Here is a 24,818-nt window from a genome sequence, read left to right as displayed (position 1 = left end):
TTTTTAGCACAATGGAGTCGGGGGATGGTAATGTTTTACGCAATATAGCACGGGCCTGATTCCACCTTCCCCCCCCCCCCCTGTAATTACTGAAGGCTCCCTTGTGTCTTCTCCTGAGCAGAAAAAAACAACTTCGTCATACTCTGTTGACCTGTGGAATAACAAATGGATTTACATAGCATGTGATAGAGTAATTAATATCATTCAAAGGTAGTGTCCGGTCAACCGTATACTGTTATTCATTCGAGTATTAGGTGATTCAATATACCTTATGATTTACAATGTTGAGAGTTACACTAGTCGTTATATTTAACAAAATATATATTTTTTTTAAATGGTTCATTTGCAGCAAGTGTAAATCTAATTTATCTGTAACCCAGTTCTCATTGTCATTTGTTCTCGTGCTTGATTCATACGATAGAAACTGAGATCAGGAAGTGTCCGTAGTTTTGTGGTGTCCTTAGAACATCACCTGGGGCCATTGAGATGTATGCAAATTGGAATATGCAGAACTGTGGATAAATTGTGCGATCCCTGGTTTATGGAACGTTCAGAGGTGGTTGAAATGCATTCAAAAGAAAGGTAAGAATATTATTGGTAAAGGAGATACTTAATTCGTTTTTGATCACGAAAAACGTATGGTAGTTTGTTGTTGTGTATACACATGTGTGGATAATGTAATTTCTTAGCGTTATTGAACACACGAAGAGATCATGCGGAGAGATGGTCATGGTGTTTTGACCCCTAGAGGGCGGTCTTGTAGGGAACAGGTAAACGCAGGTCGTTTAGTGATTTGTGGTAAACGTGAATCACTGTATAGTTAGTGTGTGACTTCAGCCTAAGCACTGCCCACCGAGGAAGGACCATCATCTTTTTTTTAAATTCATTCATCTTTTTCAAACCTTATTCAGTCATTGAGTTGCAAGGAACATTTCAGGGCTATGTACTTTAGAAAAGTTGATCTTTTGTGAACTCCCCCCCCCCCCCTATAATAGAGGTGTGTTAAGTGCTCAACACTGGCTAAATGAACAGTATAGTGACGTGTAGTTATTGCCACAAAAGTACGTGGTGTGAGACACATATACTTTATGTCCAAAAAATGCACACAAACCAGATAAATCCGCTTGTTTAGGTTTAAGCATAGACCCTCCACCAACGTTGGTGTCTATGGTTTAGTCAATGTTCATTGAACGTAAATTTTTCGAATGTTATTTTGGTCTCACAAGAATGGTCACGCCTCTGTTTTTTTTTAGCATGAGGCCAATAGTGGGCTAACAATGCATAACTGATATAACAAAACTGTAACCACTTTTCAACGAATAATTGTATTGCGATCACTACGCGTTGACTATAATCAATCCAGGTTATAAACGTGTATGTTTGATGTGACAGTGTGACCAAGTAAAACAAAAAATCTTTTGAGGTGTATGTTTGTGTATGGAGCCCATAAATGTAAACGGAATATGAAAAAAACCACTTTCTTCTATAATCATGAGCAGTCCTGAACCATAGGGGCACACATTATTGCTTTAGGTTGTTGTTTTCAAAAAATATCACACGAATCCTGCTACTACAAATGTATCAATATACGCTCTATACTAAAAGTGTTCGTTAGGGAAATATATTCAAGTCAAAACATTGTTATATTTAGCCTGTAGACAAGGAAAACAACAATCTAAGAAATTGTAGGACTACACGCCCCATGTCCTGAACTAAGATATTTAGACATCAAATTTTGCATTTGTATACTGTAATTCAGATAGTGAATATTGTTGACTTTTTTCAAACTGGATGTTGAATGATATGCTTGAACCAGATTTTCTGTTATTCAGAGTTTTTTCTTTGACAACCCGCTATGAATTTCTACTGCGTTGTGTTATTTGAGACAAATAAATCAAATTTAGCAAAAAAATTTTTTTTTTAATGTTATAATTCTTTCTTTCAGATATCACTTTGTCTGTTATGAATGGTTTGGTGACAAAAAGGGTCAACAGATGGAGCGAATTTTATCACTATCCGATGGTTGCCAATTGGCTGGTTTCCGTCATCTCTTTTCAAACAATGTGCGCTTAAATGATGACTACCTGTGGGGTTCACTCTTCAGCCGACCATTGCCGAGTAACTTTACCCGAGTGCAAAGACTGTCGTGCTGTACAGCTGCCCTGTGTCTATCCATGATCACAAATGCTATGTTCTTTAATACAGCAGATAGAGTAGACGCGACAAAGGTGGTCACCCTAGGTCCATTAAGATTTTCACTCGGTACTTTGTACATCGCTTTTATTAGCTCCTTGATCACCATGCCAGCGACTATGCTGATGCCGATACTCTTCCTGAAGTCGAGACGGTACAATACAGTGACACCGATACAAGAACACAGCACAGACGAGACTACTAACGAGGATTCCCCTAAGCCGCCACTGAGTCCAGCTTGGGCTGGTGTATCGTTTTTTCGTCGGCATTTTTGTCCTGCTTCTTTGTCGTCTCGTACAGTCTAGATTGGGGTCCTGAAGTATCGAAGACATGGCTGACAACATATTTCACTTCAATATTTTCTCTGTTGCGATTGCTGATCCAGTCAAGGTAGGTATTTATGTCTCTTACAAGATAATCGTGGTATTAAACAATTATAAAGTGGCCATATGGATGAGGATTTGGTGGTATTTATTTGGGGATTTTTAATTTACAAAACAACTTTATCATGATTCCTACTTCAAAAATCAATGGAAAGCAATATTGACAAATTCTGTGTTTGTAACTCAATACATCGCAAAAAGCTAAAAAATGTGCTAAAAACTTGACGCATTTTACACATTTATAAATCTTTTGCAATTTATTGAGTACTGTTACAAACATGTAAGCCTTGATAACATTACTTTATAAATTAAAAAATCCGAAATAAATACCAAATCCTCATCCACGCGTCATTTTAAAGTGATCTATCCATCAGCATAGCTTTGGTGACGGACATACATATCAGACGAGAGAGAGAGAGAGAGAGAGAGAGAGAGAGAGAGAGAGAGAGAGAGAGAGAGAGAGAGAGAGAGAGAGAGAGAGAGAGAGAGAGAGAGAGAGAGAGAGAGAGAGAGAGCCAATATTCTCATCATTTATCAGCCATGTTTTATCTTAAACTGTCCAGATGAACTTTATTTTCCTTCGATACCAATTAATATTTTCTTGTTACACGTTTACAGGCACTTGTGTTGGCTTTTGTTATTGCCTTGATATTCATGTTGTTGAAGAAACCACAGAGACCAGACGATGTTGATGAATTCCGATAAAGCCACTATGAATGAATGGGGAACATTGTAGGGTGAAATTTCAACACTTGGTGTCAGTGATTCTGATACAAGCAAATTCTGACAAAGACGTAGTATAAGTTAATATACTGAACAATTTTTCAGATCATTTGACTTCGTGGCAAACTTGGTAATTGTTACTATAGTACAGACGCCTTGCCGGTTTAATGGATCTAACAGAACGCTTTTGGGGCAAACATCTGTTAAGTTTTCCCTGACTTCACCTCAGACAAAATTATTGTTTGTCCCTAATATTATTATTATATATATTGTAGCTTTAATGTGTATATATATTCATGAAGATATCCATTGAAAGTGAAAACAAGTGTGTTAATATTTTTGTAATTGACAATAGAGGGCGCTATTTAATTGCGTGTCGCCGTGATATGTTGTTGGCATGTTTGTCATATCCAAGGTGTCCATTTTGTGAATCTCAATCGTCTATTTTAAAACTTTGGAAGACCTTAATTTCTTTGTGAAGAAAGGGAAAGAGATATTTGTGGAAGTAAACATCTTTCAAAACATCAGTCATGAAACAGAAGGTCACCATTTTCTCATGTAGAATTCAAGCTAACAATACGATCAATATACGTAGTAATTAACCACAGAACTTTTTTTCCGGTCATTGAGATGAAAACACTAACAACGATATGAATGACTAAAGTCGAATCACGTACCACCATGCATGGTAGCAATAGCAACTCCTCATTGGAGTATCACACATTTCTCATACTTGGACATTTCCCACAAATAAATCATCCAACTTCAATAAGTTCTTGTCTACTGAATGGGAACATTTCGTTTCCGGGTGTGTCATGAATGGAAAAATGCCCGCAACGCGGCTGCCGTGTATGGGGCACGGTGTGCGCGGAAGTGTGAGGGCGATCCCCGCCTCCCTCCCCCAGGCCGTTTTTTTTGGCATCACTCAAGCGTCTTCAGTAAGCTAAGTGTCATTTCATTTCATTTCATTTCCCGTACTGCTTATCGGCAAGGAAACGCGCCGTTCGAAAAGTACTTGGACTATTCTTACTTGTAATTGTTGTACGTGTTATGTCTATAATGAATCAGATATGCTCTGTGTTGCTAAACGCCTCGGGCAGCTAGTTACAGGCATCCACTGTGTAGGAAGTAACCACGCGATCGGCATTTGATGCTAGTGTTTTGAAGTTGACCTAATATATTGAAGGGACTGTGTGATTTATTTGGGAAAAATGTCTATGGAATCATGTTAACTCGGTCAGTATACGCTTAGCCCTTACACGGAAGGAGCAAATAACGCCTTGATCTGGTAAAAATTACTGTATTTTTCTGTCCCCCCCCCCTAAAGTTTACCAAAATGAAAAAAAACACTACAATGTACATAGAAACTGTACATAAACTAGATTAATACATATTACAGTCAAAACTAATAACAATTAAAGTTACAAAGTCTTTCTGACATTTCTATAAATTATTTGTGTATATGTTACTGTCTTGGCATTTAAAAAAACAAAAACATTTTGAGGTTGGCGCAAAACGAATCTATTTAACTACAGTTAAGTAGCCGTAAGATTCGTCTTTGACGCCGACAGAGATGCACCCGTACCCACAGCCAGGAGATTATTTGATACCATCGGTGGAATTTATAATAAATTATTATTGACAATTTCTACGAATATTTGCCAATCACATACACATACACATACACATACACATACAGAAATTCTTTAGTGTTTTTAACTTCAAGTGTCTAAATAGCTTGTGTTTTGAGTATTTTAATTCATATTTTTTAAGTATTTACAAAACCGTCTTTAGTATAAAACAAGGTCAAGCCAAAAAAATAATGTTTCTAGTACAATTTTTTGGAATACCAGTTGACTGAGAAATGGACCTAGACTACGGTCTGTTGTATCATGTGGCTGTCACTAACATTTTATGACAAATATCTAGCCACTTTTGTTGTTTATTGTATGTCCTCACACTGTACAGTTTTGTAATTTATATTTCCTAATAGTAGTTTTATTCAGGGGGCCCTTGGGAAGATTGGCTTCGGCCAACTGGGTTACCCTCTTTGAATAAAGTGTATTGATTGATATCACTTTGTGTCTTGAATTTGTGATTCAGTGACATGTGTTAAAGGTTCTAAAAAACAAACAAAATTAGCGGGGGGGGGCGAAGAGGTGTGGTCTCAGTGCACATATTTGCAGAGCTAAATAGAATCTCATCATTTTTCCCCGATAACTTTACTTGTTCTGACTGATCAGTCTGTCTTGATAGTTATAGCGCCATCAATAAAATGACTACCGATACTTTCGTTTGGAACTTTACACGGCGATGACGTAGACAAGTCATGCCGAAGATTTAGACTGTGAGTGAATGTTGTGGTCTGTTGTTCGCGAAATGTGGGAGGTACGTTCTCTGTTTTCTCCAGGTCACACCCGCTAACCACAGGTAGAAGATGGTGGAGGCAGAAGTTGATGCTTTGATGGCCATATATTGCTCGGAGGGCGAGTTTATCATGCTGAATGCGACAGGTAGGTGGGCGCCATCCAGCCTCGTGCTGTGGTCGCGACCGACTGTCCAGTTGAACTCTTCCTCAACCCAGACAAGTATCGAATAAAATATACTGTTGTCGAATAACGGTACATATGTGCTTTAGTGTTCTGAGATAGTTTCTCCGTGTCGAAAACCTTTTTGTCTTGTGTAATAAATCATCGATTTTTTTTTCGCCTCCTTGTTTTCTCAACCTCCTACACACAGTTAGCCACCCACACACAAGTGTACAGTGTTGAAAAAACTCTGCCTAAAAACGACCCATTCTTCCGAATGTAGCACTTTACCTGGAAATAGTATGTCATTCATTCGGCCAAACTATCATTCCGTTTTATTCAATCACTTCCTTTCGTATATTTGTACAATCATAAAACTTTCAGATCCGGAGAATTTGTGTTGTCGGCTGACGAAGTGACATTTTCCCCCTTAAACATATTCAGTCGTGATCGTCAACGTGATCGAATACGATTTTAAATGCAATTGCAAATGAATCGTGTCTGCCTGCCCATGCTATGGAACTCCCACGCAGTTTTACCTGGCTTCCAACAATACCTCTGCTCTGCTAAATTGTTAGGTGCCTTGATACGGTATAAAACGATGCATATATTTTTCACAGTATTTTTTATTTTGTTGAGTGTTTTCCATTTGGCAAGTTTGTTGATATACATTACTAAAAATTTACTATTCAATTATAAAATATTAATTTTTTCAAACCATACAAATAGCAAAAAGGCAAATTCCTTTTTTTCCCCGTTTTAACATATGTAAATACGTCGTACATACAACATGACTAAGTCTTTTGGTATTATTATTTATTTCTTCTGTGAAATTAATATTAAAGTACACTAAATGTTAGTCATCAATTTTCTTGACGACTGCGAGTGTCATTTCATCGTAAGTCGATTTATTACCATAGGGAAAAAAAAATAGTATTTAGAAAAATAAGGTTGACTCAATGACTTGTTGTTTTTTAGCATGTAAACCACAGTTTGAATGTAAAATTGGACCTCTGATGTGAGGCTCTTTAGACAATTTATCTTTTTAAAAAAAACTGGAACAGCTTGTACTTGTAGTATGTTAAGAAGGTCGGGTGGGTGTGAAGTGTGGTCAGTATGTATATATACACACGTATGGCAGCTGGCTTTGAAACATATGGCGTTTGCTGCTTGTCAGTGATAAATGTCAGCGACCACATTGTACTTGCCGGGGATGTATTATAACAATACCTCTGTTGTATTCATCTAATATAGTGGCAAATTAGACTTCATTAATAATTTAATCTTAAAAAATCTATTAATCTTTAAAAAAAGGAAGAAAAAAAAGACCTCAGTAGAAGTGGAGTTTTAATAGACCCATCTTCATTAAGTTCACAAAAGAAACAACATTCTGCAATAGGCTTTTATTGTGATTTGATAACCAATGACATAGTTAAAAATCTATTTCAAACCTCTCATTTAAGCAAAAAAAAAAAAAAATAACAAGTTACAAAGGGCCGGGTTAATGGTTTTGGTTGTCTCATGAAACTATTTGAAGCATAAACATGCAATGCATCAAGTCACAACTTCAAACATGTTGCATTATTCGTGGCATTCACTCTGTTTCTGCAGCTGCTAAGCTTTTCTTGGGAGACCACCATCAAAACTTGGCAGAAAGTGGAAAGTTTTGTATCATTTCTTTGTGGAAAGGCAGCAGTCTAAACTAGAAGGCAGTAGAGTGGAACCAACAAATTGGTCCATTGTCATTGTGTTCTCACAGTACTGACATTACCCATGTAAACTAGTGCAGCTGGGGGAAAAGTCACTGTTACAAATTGCGGCAACTTAGTGTACAGCTGTCTTGCCAGTTGCTAAAAGTTGCAGCATTTACTTGAAAAAATGATCCTGCTCAGAAAAATGAAATAGTTCCAAATGTCAGAAGACAGTATTTGGTCAATACTGTAGCATTTTCTCCCTAAGAATGGTCTACCACTGACAAGTAAAAAGGATAGCTTTTCCAAGTATAAGAAGAGGATATATTTTTTTCTGCAGCATTTTCAACAAAGAATGTTCCATCATTCTCTGAAAAGTGAAAAGGGATGTTGGTTCCATTGTATTAGAAGACAACAATCTTGTCAATGCTGTAGCATTTTCTTCATAGAATGTTCTACCACAGAAAAGTGAAAGAAAAGGATATCTGTTCCAAGTGTCACAAGATGTTGTGATATTCTTTCAAATGCAGTGATACATTCCTAGTATGTATAGGACATAATCATGAACTTCATGCCTCCTATTGTCACTAGCTACCTTCTATAATGTGCCTGTTACAAGAAAGGTAAAAGTGTTTTGTAAATATAGTTGTGTCCTGGACTACTGTTGTATAATAGTCCCGTGGGAATCCTAGGAAGATGTTATTATTGTTATTCTGTTGCCAATGACAACAGGTAGATGATATACAGGTGATGATGATAAGTTGATGTAGATTAGCTTACATTATTGTCTCCCTGTCGTGTCATCTATTCTACCTGATGTGTGTGTGTGTGTGTGTGTGTGTATGTATGTATGTATGTATGTATGTATGTATGTATGCATGTATATGTATGTATCATGTATGTATGTATGTATGTATGTATGTATGTATGTATGCATGTATGTATGTATGTATGTATGTATGTATGTATGTATGTATGTATGTATGTATGTATGTATGTATGTATGAATGTATGTATGTATGTATGTATGTATATATGTATGCATGCATGTATGTATGCATGTATGTATGTATGTATGTATGTATGTATGTATGTATGTATGTATGTATGTATGTATGTATGTATGTATGTATGTATGTATGTATGTATGTATGTATGTACGTACGTACGTACGTACGTATGTATGTATGTATGGAATAGGGCTTGAAATTAACTACCAATTCTTGTTCTACCATAATTTGTAGCTGGTAGCCTACTCAGGCTACCCCTGATTTATGCAATGATTTAAAGGATGGAAGATTTACAGACATGAAAGTATTTTAATAACATAAATATTACCAAAAGAGGAACTCTGTTTTCAGTTCATATAGGACTATTCATCACCATCCTTAGGCTACCACTTTCTGAAATTGCTAGCCCTAGTCCTCTAAGACTGTAAAATCGAGAAAAAAAAAGTGTAGTGGCAAAAATATGTAGGTGTAAAGTACATTGCTCCATAAAGTATGTAGAAATATTCAAATTTATTTAAATGAAGACATCATTGAATTAGGTTGGTAAATAGATAGCTGTTGCTATGGAAACAGAACTGATTGAACTCCACATCATTACATTATGTATGTTCATATATTTTACATTTATATTGTATAAATATTATGTGCTTTTAATTTGAAGTGGTTGGTCATAAATGATTTACTTTAGTTAATATTGATATGTCAGGCTGAAGGCATCAACAAATAGCTTTTAGTACATCAACTTAAAAACAAAAGGCATGTTTAATGCATTACTAGTTTTATAGTAAGAAATATGTGTACCGTAACTACACGTCATTGTAAATCCACCATGCCTCTAGAACAAGCTGACACTTTTTGAAGAAGTGGGGTTTACTTTGGTTTTTGTTAGCTGTAATGTATACAATGGAAGTCAGTGGAGTTGAAACAAATCATCGGGGGGGGGGGGGGGGGGGAGCAAAATTTGCACTAATATTGCTACATGTTATCATCTGGCATGTCAACAATTGAGGAACAATTGTTACATTTAATTATTGACACCCTGAAAAAGTATACATTGTTGCAATGTATAGGGTTTTGCAACAATCTGCTGACAGTGATAGCTTAATGCATAGAAAATGTAATTTTTATTGAGCCATACATACAATGTAGCAATGAGCCAGACCTAGACAATGTTTTGTTTTTATACATCTGTACCAGAGATTACTTGCACTGGTGCACATGTATACTAGTGGTATTTTCACTGCAGTGCAATACTGAAAATATTATTGCATACCTGCATGCAAATGATATGCAAATGAGGATGCAATCATTCACTACACACGAAATCGCGTGATCATGCTGTCTGATTTTTATGATCTATATGGAAATTTGCCATTTGAGATAAACATATGCTACATGAGTTCCAGTGTGGGTACTTACGGGTATTTGCACTCATGCTTGCAGTGTTTTCTGCTGCATTTTCACTAGCATACAGGTAAAGAGAACACTGCAAGCACTTGTGCAAATACCTCAAGTACGCTTGCACTTGCGTGTAATGGATTTCTGTCGTATTATTTAACTGGCTACCGTTGTATTTTGCCAAATACTAGTATCACAAACATATTCTAGCTATTCCCTGTCATACTGACTGGTGAGAATCGATGATTGACTGCAGCATTTAACCTCCTACAAATAGATACACATTGTAGTACTAAACGCCATGACATGCAGCATATGAATTTTGAAATAAATGTATACTAGGGTATACAAAGAGCTATGAAGTTTTCAAGGAAAGTTGGTATTTCTAGAGTCTGTATGATACAACATGTCGTCACAATAGCCAGCACTATGAGAGAAGACAGTGGGTAGGGCTAAATGACACAACTTGTACCCTGCTTTTACATTTAAACTCTGTACTTTCGCCCTAAGACATGTACAATTCAAAACATATGGTTCTATTCATGTTAGATATTGTGTAATTGTAACCTGTGTTATACTACATAGCTAATCGAAAATATTTTTATAAGGTAGTGGACTTTCAAAACATTTCAAAATGCCCTAGAGGTGCACTTAAACTGTGCTTGAGGGAACCGTGTTTGCCAACATGGAAAGATGGGGAACCCTAGAGGTTTTGCTGGGATTCCAGGCACTTCACTAGGAAGTATAATATAATAGTGTATTCATACGTGGGTGGACAGTCTCATTTCGGTTTGATATGCCATGTTCATTTTACATGGTTATTCCAAGGGGCAAAGTGTCATTTTCAAAATTATTTAAAGTGCTGAGATAGGTCAGCAAACACTGGCCCCTGTCAATTTAATATAGATCTCAAGTAGGGATTCTTTGCTAGATTAAAAGCTATACTAGTGTTTTAATCATGTACCAACATCTGTTGTACTTTGTAGAGCTCTGCCCTCTGGTAGTGGATCTAGCATACCAACTCTGTCTTGTAATTTACTGGCGACAGCTTTAGGGAGAAGGTTAACTATAATCAGTTCTATTTTTAAGATCACAATAGCTGTAGCCCACAGCAATTTTTGGTCGTGAAAAGTCAGCCACACAATCACACAAAAAACCCAGTTAATCCTTGTGAGATATATTTTTGTACATGTTAATCATTCAAAATTTTCATCCACTTTTATACAATGTGTTGGCTGTGTGTCATGTGTGTACTGTACAGTTTTTGAAGTTGATACACAGTCAACTCAGAGTCTAAAAGATCTATAGTCCTTGTTCTGCTTAAGTGTAACCACTCGTTACTTCTTAAGGGGAAGCAATGATTGGATCTGTCAGGCCAACGCAGCCATAGATCATATTTGAAAAGTGAAATACTAGGTACAAGTTGAGTGCATTTGAACAAAATGTATGGTATTTATATCCAGGTCAATCCATATCATGACAATGCATGTATACATCATTCATTCTGCAATGCTGGAAATATGGTGGAAGTATGATTCAAAAGTGCTCAAAGTTGCCGTTACTCTTCTTTCTCTTCATAAATTATGCTTGCACAAGTATATAGATTTTACATCAGTCCCCAATATTATTTGTTATTCAGCCAAAGAAAGTATTCATAACTTAAGGGGTTTTGTCAGTTTGAGTCAAAGACAACAAGTGATAAGGCCCCTTAGGTCACTTATATTTTCTTTGACAGAATGAAAGGATATCTAATTGTGTAATTATGGCCCACTGACGTTTGAATTTGAATTGAATGGAATTGAATTGAAATTCATTTCATTAGAAAGAGAAAACAATATATAAACTTTGACTGAAATGTGTGTTCAGCAGGAGCAACAAACAAAAAGATTGGTTTCAGGACAACATTTTTAAAGAAAAAATTGCCAAAAAGTGTGTTCTATAAATAAACCCACCTGATTTCAATGTTTTGGCATCAAAGTTAGAATTTTTTTCACATTCACACAAAAATGTAAAAATTTACCCATTTTTAAAATGTATATCCATTAGTTTGAAAGAAAGGCAGATAACTTTAAAAGAAATCAAACTAAGGATACAGGGCTGCAGGATTCTCCTTTTGAAAAGTTTTTTTTTTTTAATGATAAAAAAACTAATTTTTTTCTTAAGTCTTTTCTTTTTAAGATTTGGAAAATCGGCTCAGTTTGTCACAACACCGTCTTACTAGAAATATGTTTACAAAATAATACACATCATTACATGTTTAACGATGTATATGATAGGTCCATTTAAATATAATATAGTGATATGTATTATATGTAATCTATGCCATTGTTTCTGACAAGAACATTTGGGACACTTGCCAAGCAAATGAACTACTTATTGCCCTGATGATGGTCAATAGTTGATTTTCCAGTTCCAAGATGCATTGTGTAAGGTGACGTCACTTATGTTGTTAGATTCAGGCTTGTTTTGTCTTTATTACATTTGAAATAACATTTTAATCCTGAAATGATGGAAAGATTTGTTGACCTCTTTGATTTTGAGTGATTTTATAGAACATAGACTGAAGGTCATCAATGAGAGCCGGGGAGAGATTTTCCTGGTGAACCCAGGGTACAGTCAGGTGACAACCATCCCCTGAGTAGCACAGGTAAACTCTGTGTGTATAGAATACATGGTGTTGTATGGAGAGAACCGCAGTGGATATTATAACTGGCAACAGGTTTATGAAAATTAGACTAAGGTGAACCTTTTCTAAATCTCGATTTGAACAAGATGCTGTCAAAATTTTGGCAATTTTATAACCGGATTATAGATGAATACATATTTTCCACTATAATTAATAACACTCACTGGACATGTAATAAAAATAGTACAGCTATTCGCTCCTTTTGATTTACATTACATCCATCTTCCTCACACTGGGTATGTTTGAATTCTCATCCCATCATATGCAAGCGTCTATAATTGGGGTCAGTAATAACTCGTTGAAAAATGAAAACATTGTTCATTTGGAACCATATGGCAGTGTTGAATCACCAACATATAAAAGGTCTTCCCACACCTTTTGTACACGGTAGAGTTACTCTCAATAAAAGAGTTATTAATTGAGGGCCCATCATCAATACACGTACAGTGTTTATTGTACTCCTACAATTTATGAAAAAAAAGGAGGTATATATAATGTGTGCTATACAACTAACATGCAATGTTTTTTGTCAGGGTTAAATAGGTTGAAATCTAGTGAATAGTGCCACACATACCTACAGCAGTCCTTTAGCACCAAATGTATGATTGTTATATGTATGGAAAATAATGAACCTTTTGTATCTTTTAACTCGATCCCCCACACTACATTGAAGTTTCAACTAGATGTCATTTACTAGATGACTTGTATCTGTAAACCTATATGATTAAAAAATAACCTATCACGACTTCGTCAAAATAAAATAATTTGATCAGTTTTATAGCTGTGAGTGGTGTAAAATAATTAAGTAGTTTTCACTTAGCCAGTTGAGTTGACTCTGAGTCGACCCCTGGATAAGTCTTACCTAACAATCTAACATAAAAAAACCCAAATATGAACAGTTAATGTCGACTCTGAGTCGGGTTAAATTTAGGTCAGGTGCAAGGGGGGGTGGGGGGGGGTTAAAAGTAGTCTTGCTGCTAGATGTTCAGGCTTTCTTTCGATACTGTAAGCGAACGAAGTTCGCAGTGAGGGCTTGCCCGAACAGTCTAGCAAATGTCATTTTCAGACCGGACATTCCATTGAGATTACATTAATAATAATAATAATAATAATAATAATAATAATTTATTGTTTAAAGACCACTACACAAACATGTCTCAGTGGTCTGAACATTACAAAATAAGAAAGACTAGCAAAAGAGCAACAACAACAAAAATTTAGCATAAGAACACAATGAATAATTTAAAAGCGTCTCTAAAAACAAAAGCTTTGGGTTCGGCCATGTATGCATATATAAATATACTTTAATATATTCAATCTCTGCATGCAGGTGTTGACAAACACATTTACGTCATTACTACTATGTCTTATCGGTTTATGGTAATTGTGAGTTTGATGAGTGTGTAGACGTTGCCATTCACACATTACAGTTAACGCATTGGTGGTTATTTTTACAAGCCCCCTCCTTAAGATGAATATGCATGAAAAATTAGCCATTGTCCTCTGTTTGTACTTGTCACTAATGCGGTTCTCTGATTGGCAGTTATTTATATCCTGAACTGCAGATATGACATTTGCTAGACCTTGGATGGTCCATCCTCGATAGCGATGTTCGGTCATGTGTCGTATTGTATAGGAAGAACATCCGAGATCTAGCAGATAGACTAGGTTTAGAGTTGACTTATCTTTTGTGTCTGACACAAAATTCCATTTGATTACGTAAGTGTATTTAGTTTCCTAGATAAGGATCGTTCCAGGGTTAAAGTTCAGGGTTGCTGCTAAATGATTGGAACAAATGAAGGCTATGCTAATATGGAATGACTTTGGTATGTGATCTGTGTCAGGTACAAACATTCAGTGTGAATGGGTCCCAAATCCAGCTTATTAGATTTACTACTTTATGTCACCTCAGAGTGAAACTCACACTTGTAGTCTGAACATAGTAAATATTACAGCTTTGATATATTTGACTTTTGCGTAAAATTATTGCATGGGATGTGATGCTTGCACTCTCGATTGAATTGTATAGGGCATATATGTATTATGTCTGAATGTAATGTTTGAATTTTGCAAATAATAAGTGCTTTATTATTATTATTATTTTATTAGTCATCAAAGGATACATAGTTTACAGCTCACAACAGAATAAATAAAAACAATATACACCAGAATCCCTGAAAAGGGTGAGTAAAAACAAAGACAAGCTACACAAAAACACAAATACAGCTTAGCATCGATTTAGGAATCTAATGGCTGATGGCATAAAACTATTTCTGTATCGAACTTTGGAGCATTTAAATAAGAATGGTATCTTCGACCAGATGGGAGAATATCAAAATATGCATTAAGTGGATGTTTTTATCGTCAACTGCAATCACAATTCACATGTGCCTTGCACAGTATTGCACGATCAGTAAGGTTAGAGAGAGCAAGAGTAGGCAGGTCCACAATTTTAGCAGCAGTGAAAGAAATTTTCACAATTTTTTTTCAATTTATGACAAAGAGCAGAGGGAAATAACAGATGTTACAATAAGTTAAGAGTTGTTCAATAATAATATTAAATATGATTCAGTTTAAGTGTAGTAGGATACTGTAGGCAGCTTTCAATTGACAGTACAAATTACACGTCAGAAAATGTATTAACTCGGCCTATGTCCTTTTAAAAACTGATGTAGGAGAAAGCTGTTTGTTTTATTTACTATATTTCACATCTACTGTACTTGTTCTTTGTGTTCTCTTTTGTCTTTATGTCATAGGTGACCGCCTTCTTTTCTTAAAATACACATTCAATGACCACCTTTGGTGTAGGTGCATATGTAGAGGTGACCACTTTCTTTTGTTCATACGTAGCGTGACGGCCTACTTGATTTTAATCAGAAAAAGGTTCAGCCAAAGCAAATACGACTGACATGTAGAGTATGAAATATGTAGTAGTGTGCCCTCTAAAGTCAATTTGACACTATTGACGCACAGCGATTTCTTGGGTTGCATCAATATTTTGCGTTCCCCAATGCATATTTAAATACAAAATACAAAAGGACTGAATAATGAAACGCCTCAAGTCTGTCTGACATCCTAAGTGTTATAATTTTTATTGTAATGTTCTTGTACTTGTACTCAACCAAGTGTCTTTATCTGTTTACTGAGATCCTAACTGTTAATTTCACTTGTCACATTTCTACCTTTGTTAACACCTTTCTTTTGTACTGCACAGAGCTGTTCACACCCAAGATTTCCTTTGCATTCATTACTGTTGTTCTCTCACCTACCTGATGATGCTCTGTAGTCTGTTAAGGCGAAAGCAAGTCAGAACTTTGGAAACCCTTTGATTGAGTTTTGTTGAGACCATCCAGTTCTCATTTATATATATTTAATTTATATATATATGTGTGTTGAGCACTGTTTACTCCACTGACTTTATTGAGTTTATATATAGTGCTTGATACAATGTTAGTGGCAGAGCATAGAATAAGGAAAGAATAAGGATGTTCTAAGTCATTACTCAAAGTTTCACACTTCCTCAGCGATCATCAGGGTGACTGATAAAATTGGGATTGTCAAGGTCGATATGTATATGTGTATGGTAGAGTTGTCTTCAGAATTAAAAATCCAAAAATAAATACATACTTGTCATCCATTTGGCCATTAAATATAAATTAAAAATAATAAATATTAAATAATAAATATTAAATATAAATTAAAAATAATATATATCAAACTTTAATTCTTACCAACATTCATTGTGACAAATGCCATGTTATTCTGAGTACAAATAATCATAAATTTGATTGAATGACAATGTTCATATTAATGCAAATAAAAAGATTACATTATCATGAACATCGTAAATATACAAGTGAGCTTCAAAATTTGTCTGTCAAGCTAAAGTTGAAATTCCACCTTTCAAATGCCAGTAAATTTAAAATGTCATCTGCTGAATGCAGGTATTTACAAAAATTCACCTGCATTGGACCATTTATCACCTACAAATGCCAGTAATTACCAGCAACTTTCTAGGCTGTGACATCTAACATTATATCGTCCATAGTAACAATATAGAAAGACATCATTAGAAAATTAAACAGGGAAAGATTAGATTAGGCCAAAAAAAGAAGAAGAATTGTTTCTGGTCAGCATGCATCACTAAAATGCCCCTACGTCTGTCTTTCTGTGTGTGTTTGTCCAGCCTATGCAGTCTGTAGATCCGAGGGGAAACACAAAAATAACCCTCCCTACTTCAGTGAAGACAACTGCAGAGCCAACCATGAACAAGCAAATGACATCTGCCACACATACACACTTGCTCTAAAGTACTAAATAAAACGAACAGTAACTGCCATAAATAGTAGATTGAGTGACAGGTTTGTTGAGAATTTAAAAAAATGTGCGTCATTGCACCATTTTAGACACACTGTCCTGATCAGAAACAATTCTATATTTGTTTGGCCTTCAGCCTAATAAAAAAAGTTGTTTGGTTCCGGTTACCCGACCCCACCTAGTGTTTCACACACCGACCCTAAACTTTTTTTTATGTATTCGAGAAAAATAATAATAAAATCGCGAAAATCGTGAAGTCTCGCAAGAAATAGTGGGTGCAAAAACTGACATCAACTTAAAAAGACAATATAAAACTATTCTTCTAATCTGTAATGGCTGTACATCTGATAGGAAGAAATAAACAACACAGAGACCATTTGGAAAACAATGGAAAACCTGAACTAGACACTCACACATGAAAAAAAAAAAAAAAATAAAAAATCTACCTACCTCACCTATTTTAAAATTGAATGTAATTGGAACCAAACAAATTTTTTTTACGCCTTAGATATCAGATTTTAATTTTACAATATTAAAACTAACAATTGGACCTATATTATGATAATGTAAACCCAGGGAAACAATAACTGAGTTAAACATCCAAAATTATGTTGTTTGTTTGTGGATGGCATAAAAGCTAACCAGGGAAATATTAATCCAGTTATTAATAAACATCTCAAATTTAATTTTTACACTTTAAAAACTAACAATTGGACGTATAATATGATAAAATTAACTCACTCATGAGTGAAAGTGATACCGATTTAGATTATGTAAAATGTAATCAGGCAAATTGACTGATTTAAACATCTCTGTTTTTACATAATCGTGATTCATGTAATAGATAGATAGTTTGTTAGTGTGTTATTTTATTCCTCACTTTTGCAACTTTGAAAGTACCGTACAATATATAGATATGATGTGAAATATAGCCTTATCTAATATGAATGGTACATGTATTTGTGTGCGTGCGTGCATGATGTTGTATAGATAACTGACAAGTGAAGGTTACACACAGGAAAAAACTCCCACTATGCTGTGTGACTGACAGCTACTGCAAGACTTTAAACACAGTTTAGATAATGATGTCATCTACAACTTACAAGGCTTACTTTGATATAATGTCAGGAGACAGCAGTTTATGTATTTTGTATGTGATTATTAATTATTAAAGGAAATCTTGTCAGTAATCTTCAGGGATGTGGATCACGTTTGATTCAACTTTGCAATAGTTTTTTCGTCAAGGTTGAGACTGATTGTCATGCAGACGTAGTATAATATGAAAGCCAAAGGCAAGGTTGATGCAAGATATGAATATTGTAATATGTTCATGGTATGACAGCCTTGGTATTAGATTTCATAACCTTAGTCTGACCCTGATCTGCTTGCTGTGTGTGACATTTACCAATATACTGCAGACCTTGATATTTGCACGATTTGAAAGTTTTGTCATTTTTTAGTCTTCAACAGTTCACAAAGACATATTTCTATGAATTATACAAGGGTTTGTGCATTATGTTTTTAAATTTATATACAGAAATATTTTACTGCTACTTATTTTCATGTTTTCATTTTCCGATGAAATATTTAGTAAAATTAGTCTTTAGTCAATACTTCCAGATTTATTTATTCATAGAAGGTATCTCTATTAGGTTCTTTTCAAACTTTATCTTTTTAGCCCCCAATGGTCACCTCCCGGAGGGGCTATTACATTGGGTTCTGTCTGTGCGTCTGTCTGTCTGTCAATCCGTGTGTGCACCCTCATTTCTCTGGCATGCACCAACTGATTTCAACCAAACCTGGCACAAAGGTAACATGATATATGAGACATAAGCATGTCATTTTGTTTTGTGACTGAATCAAATATGGCCAAATGGCGGCCATGTTAGTTGTTAAATTTCACAATATGCATCATAACTTTGTAGGTGTAATACGTAGTGACACCATTAAAGTGTCTAAACCCATATTTTCAAATATGAGCTTTCTTTTAAGACCTTGACCTTTGACCCTGAAAGTCTTCTTCAGGGTCAAATAGGTGAATTTGTGTTATCTTTATAGCTTTTTGAATAAAACATTTCAAATTCAAGTGACAATATTTTAATCATGACTCGGGTTTGACCATATGAAGCACATGCATGTCACTTATTTCATGACCTTGACCTGTATAGCAGAATGGCAGCCATATTTGTGATAAAAAAGTACATTTTGTCAGTTATCTCGAAAAGGTTAATACCTATGGACACCATTCAAGTGTCTACCATAAAATTATTAATGATGTGCTTTCTAATAAAACCATGAGTCTGACTTTTGACCTTGGCAAACATTTTCAAGGTGAAGAGAAAAGGTTACATTCTAGCTGTACACTTAAGACGGCCAAATAGTATTGCTAATTATACTGAAAACCCAACACTACAAACAGTTGCATTCCTGGAAAATCTAACAAAGCATTTCCGTGTTAAGATTGCCAAAATACTAATCATCTTTATACATAATACAACACACAAGTTGGGGGGGGGGGGGGGCCCTATGTCTTCGACTGGAGGCTTGTTTTAGTTGTATTTCATGATGATTTGGTAAAGTCTTTTGAAAAGTTGGAGCTTTTGACCACTTTAATGGTTACATATAATATAAAACTTTGTCCTGGGGAACTGGACTGATTTGTCAGGGGCTCAAAGAAGCTGTATATACATCAGAACTAGACAGTAACCCATGCTTCACGTGGGATATACATATTTTGTTACGTAAAAACTGGCATATGGCGTAAACTCAACTGGGATGGAGGCAGTCAAATCACTTTATATGAGTAGCACTTGACAGGCATTATGGATAATGACTAATCCCACAAATTTGATGTAGAACTGTTTTGTGAACATACCTAAAAATAATTGTTTGATTCCGGTTACCCGGCCCGGCCCACCTAGTTTTCACTATTGATCCTAATCTTTTTATATGTAATTGAGAAAAAAATAAAATACAATTGTGAAAATTGTGACATCTCGTGAGATACTAGATTATTTTTTTCCTTGGAATATGTAAAAAAAAGTTTAGGGTCGGCATGAAAAACTAGGTGGGGGTCGGGTAACCGGAACCAAACAACTATTTTTATTAGGCCTGAGGGCGTGCAGCCCAAGTTGAAAACATCTACCCATATACATGTATATATAATCCAAAAAAACAGACCCATTGTTAAGGATTTTCTGTCACAATCATTTAGTCTAATACCTTTATTCTAAGGTATTTCTAAAGCATGAATGCATCTCCCATGTTATCGGCCCCCTATTATTTGAGAATTTTCAGATGAAAAATCTACTCATGTTTATGGATTTTGTGTCATGAAAAAAGGTGACTCATTTTGGTGGCACATACCTTAATGGTGTACTTTACTGTAACCCTTCCCCCCCCTCTCGCTCTCTCTCTCTCTCTTGCTTTCTCTTTCTCTCTCTCTCTCTCTCTCTCTCTCCCTCTCTCTCTCTCTCTCTCTCTCTCTCTCACTCTCTCTCTCTGTGTCTGTCTCTCTCTCTTTTGCTTTCTCTTTCTCTCTCTCTCTCTCTCTGTGTCTGTCTCTCTCTCTTTTGCTTTCTCTTTCTCTCTCTCTCTCTCTCTCTCTCTCACTCTCTCTCTCTGTGTCTGTCTCTCTCTCTTTTGCTTTCTCTTTCTCTCTCTCATGACACGTACCTATAGTTCTACCAGACTTCCAAATTATTATGGTCCCATGATCTCATTTCACAGGAACTAAACTAGTTTATTCTAAGAAAGAATTAGAGAGCAGGATATTTTCACTATCTACTATGTGTTGACTCAGTAAGAGGCTTGTGTTCAACTGAGCACTTTATCCACTCTTGTTTGTTTAAACAGCAATCAGTGTTCCATAATTCAAGTTCTGGCATTGAAATAATTCCACCCACGCTGACATATGAACTTTCAAACTGCATTTACAGTTGACATTTATTTAAACACTAGAAAACAGCATATGAATAACAATTATTTATCCTCACTAGTGTAAAGAGAATTAATTCTCAAATCTCTTGGTATTGTCAAGATTTTAAAATTATGACATTTTTCATTAATATTTCAAGTGATGACAATGGGAACAGTGACTGATCACCACAGAGCACTTCATTATTGTATACATTTACTTCATAAAGTCTGTAAATTGAAGGTTTTCGTTACAGAGTATGTGAAAGCTTTTACCAGAGATAATTGTTTATTCAGAGACTGCACACGAGGACATTTATCTTCATAGTTCTCTCGTCACAAAACAAACTAGGCACTCTAATTGAAACGAAAAACAAAACTGACATTTACAGAACTGCCAATGTTGTCCATGCTGCAGACGTGTTGTCCATACCACAGATGAAAATCGGCGTGGTAAATAGCAGAGAGAGATAGTTTTTAATTAAGTAGTAAGATTGCGTAGTGACGTCCGTTAATACATTTGACCCCAATGAGATAGCTAACCTTTCAATGTTTTTACAACTAACCTTTTCTAAAAACCTAGACGTCTCTGCCATAACACATTCACTTCCTACTCCCATTACTTTTAACTTGATTGATCCCACTGCATCCCACAGGAATGTAGGCTTCTTTTCCATGGAACACCTACGATGGATAGAAACTTCTGCTGACGGTATGTTTACCTCCGGCAAGTGATCAGTTGCGACAGGATGTTTTTAGATTGTGTATCAGTACTTGGATAAAATGTGTCCTCAAATTATGTATTGAATCTCAAGATGTCTTGGAGATAATTTGATACCACATTAGCATCCAGACTATAAACTGCTGTGATTAGTGAACGAATTCATCTCCTAATATGGAAATGTTAGAATGAGTAGACAATAACTTCATACTTAAGCCCTTGTCCCCACCTGAATTGATGTGAAACTGATTCAAACTGAATCCATTCAGTTTGTAATAAGTAGGTTCAAAACTGGTTGGTGTCCCCATGAGAAAACTGAGAAATGGATTTGACTTAATTCTCTTCTGCTTTTGAGTTAATTTTGCATTGGTTCAAAAGAACAGGATATGGTTTCAAACTGGTTCCAGTTCAAACTGGTTCTAGTTCAAATTGGTTTTAGTTCAAACTGGTTCAGTTCAAACTGGTTCTAGTTCAAACTGGTTCTGGTTCAAATTGGTTTTATAGTTCAAACTGGTTCAGTTCAAACTGGTTCCAGTTCAAACTGGTTCTAGCTCAAACTGGTTCTAGTTCAAACTGGTTCAAGTTCAAACTGGTTTTACTTCAAACTGGTCCAGTTCAAACTGGTTTTATTTCAAACTGGTTCTAGTTCAAACTGGTTCTAGTTCAAACTGGTTCAGTTCAAACTGGTTCTAGGTCAAACTGGTTCAGTTCAAACTGGTTTTAGTTCAAACTGGTTCAAGTTCAAATTGGTTTTAGTTCAAACTGGTTTTAGTGTGATTGTGTTGAGACAGGAGAACTGACTTCAATTCAATTTTGAACCAATGCAACATTCCACATGGAGACAGGGCTATTATAATTTATATGTAATTTTCCATACATGAAAAGTTTAGAAATAAGCAATTCTCAATAACTCCATATTAAAGACACATACAAATAATGTCAACTTTAAAATCCAATCTAATTAAAATGTGATGTGGTGAAAGTGGCTAGATGTCTTTCTTTACATCTATTTCCACCGTTTTGTGTCATTTGTTTTATTCAAGGGTGATCATTGCCTTCTGACATCTGATCCTGTGTAATAGAAAATCTTATTTGAATCTTGTACTTTTGGGTAGCCAATCAGGATGAGCCTTATGTTGACAGCTGCACACTCTGGAAAATTGAAAAAACAAACAAACGTACACATGGAAGATTGTGTTGACGACATGAGCCGACCTGCCGGTGGCGGTGCTGTCTCTCTGAACGATTTTGAAAGAAGCACGCTGATTGGTTGAAGAAACCTTTCAGATCCTTGAGAGTCAAACAAGATTTTCTGTTACACAGGGTCAAATGTGGGAAGGTAGCAATCACCTGGAACAAAACAAACGACACAAAATGGTGGAAATAGAGGTAAATAAAGACATCTAGCCACTTTCACCAAATCAGATTTTAATCAGATTGCTTAAGGTCATAATATCAAATATTATTACTTTGTAACTGTTCTTTTTCCTTGAAATTAGACTTTCGTTGTATACACATCAATAAAAAATCTCAATTTTCTTTTAACCCTTAAGATGCCATAGACTTTCCATGCAAATGACCCCCTAGGCTAAGGACTTTTTAGGTTGCACACAGTTGTACGCAATGTTTTGATAGTGATCATTTTACACCAAAACAGGTGGGATATGGTCTCATCTACAAGTATATCAATAATTATGAAATATTGAATTTTAATTTACATGAATGTATGGTCAGTAACTTTACCAAGAAAATGGGGAAAATTGGTATAAAACACACATTTTTGGTCGAAAAAGCATGTGAAATTTAGTTTTTTGATCAATACAAGGATTACAATTGGAAATTAGCTGTAAAATTAATAGACAGATAGTATGGGTGTTGGGTAAAATATTTATCATAAAATCAAGTACAGTCCGTCGATGTTTACAGTAAATACAAGCAAATTTGCATATACAAATACTGCATACATGTACATGTGAGTCTAGCAGCATAACGATACGTCTCACGGACGATTATATCTAACACTTGGTTTGTTAACAAAAACCTGACGAAAGACAACAATGTAGATCTGCCACATGATCCTGCCGTAACGTCTTTATCAGTTCATGATGTAAACCAACACGTAGGAGTAATCGTACGGCATTGGCATCTGTGGTTTGACATCGGCAGGATCGTGCGATCGCGGGACCCGCCATTGTCGACGCCAGTCCAAAAGTCGAAGTCATCGGGAGGGTTTTCGATACGTTCTAGTAGGAAAAAATTTACTCCCTCAAAAACGTAAAATTCTCCATCATCATCGTTATTACTGTCTAGAAATTGTCGAGTGAAAAACTCTGTCTTCCGGATTTACTTCGTTCAATATATTAGCATAATGTCGAAGGTCAACATACATATCTATAGCGGCCGCCATATTAGGCATTGCTACGTAGGCACTATTTGCATTCGGCAGCAAAAAGTGAGAAAAATCGAACACGTGACTGTCCGTCAAGTCTGTAAGTAAGCTACAGTTAGGATAGCAGAAATAGTGTAGTAGTGTTAGTCCTTCAAGTCTATAGGTAAGCTACAGTTAGGATAGCAGAAATAGTGTAGTAGTGTTAGTCCTTCAAGTCTATAGGTAGGCTACAGTTAGAATAGCAGAAATAGTATAGTAGTGTTAGTCCTTCAAGTCTACAGGTAGGCTATTCTATTCTAGCTAAGGCCAAAGCCTGTACATCTGATAAGAAGAAATAAACAATACAGAGACCATTTGGAAAACAATGGAAAACCTGAACTAGACTAGACACTCACGCATGAAAAAAAGATAAAATAAAAGAAAAGAAAAAATCTACCTACCCCACCTATTTTAAAATTGAATGTAATCGGAACCGCACAATTTTTTTTTTTACACCTAAGCTAGTCATATCATGGTTATTTACTCCAGTTAACACTGTGTTATAAAATGAGATGAAGATTTTATCTTTTAATATTTCTTGTACTTTTAATAGGTAGCATTCCTGTCACCTTCTCCAAACAACACGTTGTCCTAAATCTGCCTTACAGCGTGCATTATCAGCTGTCACTTGATACCTAAGTCAATAGAAACTAAACTGCTGTTCTCAGAAAAACTGACTTGACTGTCTGTGTAATCAGGTCGTAAATGAATGATAGGGGTGAGTATGATACAGTTGTTACCCTTCCCTGCCCACCTGTCAGGAGCCTGAAAAATGTCGAATATGAAAGCTAGCAGTGAACACATTTTGAATGGGGAAGAAAAAAG

General features: G+C 35.7%; 2 protein-coding genes across 6 annotated transcripts in view; both read left to right on the top strand.

The window, feature by feature from the left end:
• The first annotated feature begins 565 nt into the window (after positions 1–565).
• Positions 566–2,498, top strand: LOC144436971 (polycystin-1-like protein 3). The gene is made up of 2 exons (XM_078125839.1): positions 566–582; positions 1,946–2,498. Exons 1-2 carry the CDS (start codon positions 566–568, stop codon positions 2,496–2,498), a joined length of 570 nt encoding a protein of 189 aa, XP_077981965.1.
• Positions 2,499–5,619: 3,121 nt separating this feature from the next.
• Positions 5,620–24,818, top strand: part of LOC144436352 (RWD domain-containing protein 3-like) — a 45,721-nt gene continuing 26,522 nt past the window's right edge. For 2 of the 5 annotated variants that reach the window (XM_078125135.1, XM_078125132.1), the window contains exons 1-2: positions 5,620–5,816; positions 24,551–24,711. Coding sequence is in view for 4 of the 5 variants with exons in the window: in XM_078125132.1 (XP_077981258.1) it covers positions 24,699–24,711 (13 nt within the window). In the remaining variant the exon portion in view is untranslated. Of the gene's footprint in view, positions 5,817–21,535; positions 21,557–24,546; positions 24,712–24,818 lie in introns of those variants that run through there. The other 3 variants (XM_078125133.1, XM_078125134.1, XM_078125131.1) reach the window with 3 other exon arrangements.

The sequence above is a fragment of the Glandiceps talaboti genome, chromosome 6 (genome assembly GCF_964340395.1).
Source record: "Glandiceps talaboti chromosome 6, keGlaTala1.1, whole genome shotgun sequence".
NCBI classification, from domain to species: Eukaryota; Metazoa; Hemichordata; class Enteropneusta; family Spengelidae; genus Glandiceps; species Glandiceps talaboti.
The sequence above is the reverse complement of the archived record's forward strand: the minus strand, read 5'-3'. Positions and strand labels throughout refer to the sequence as shown.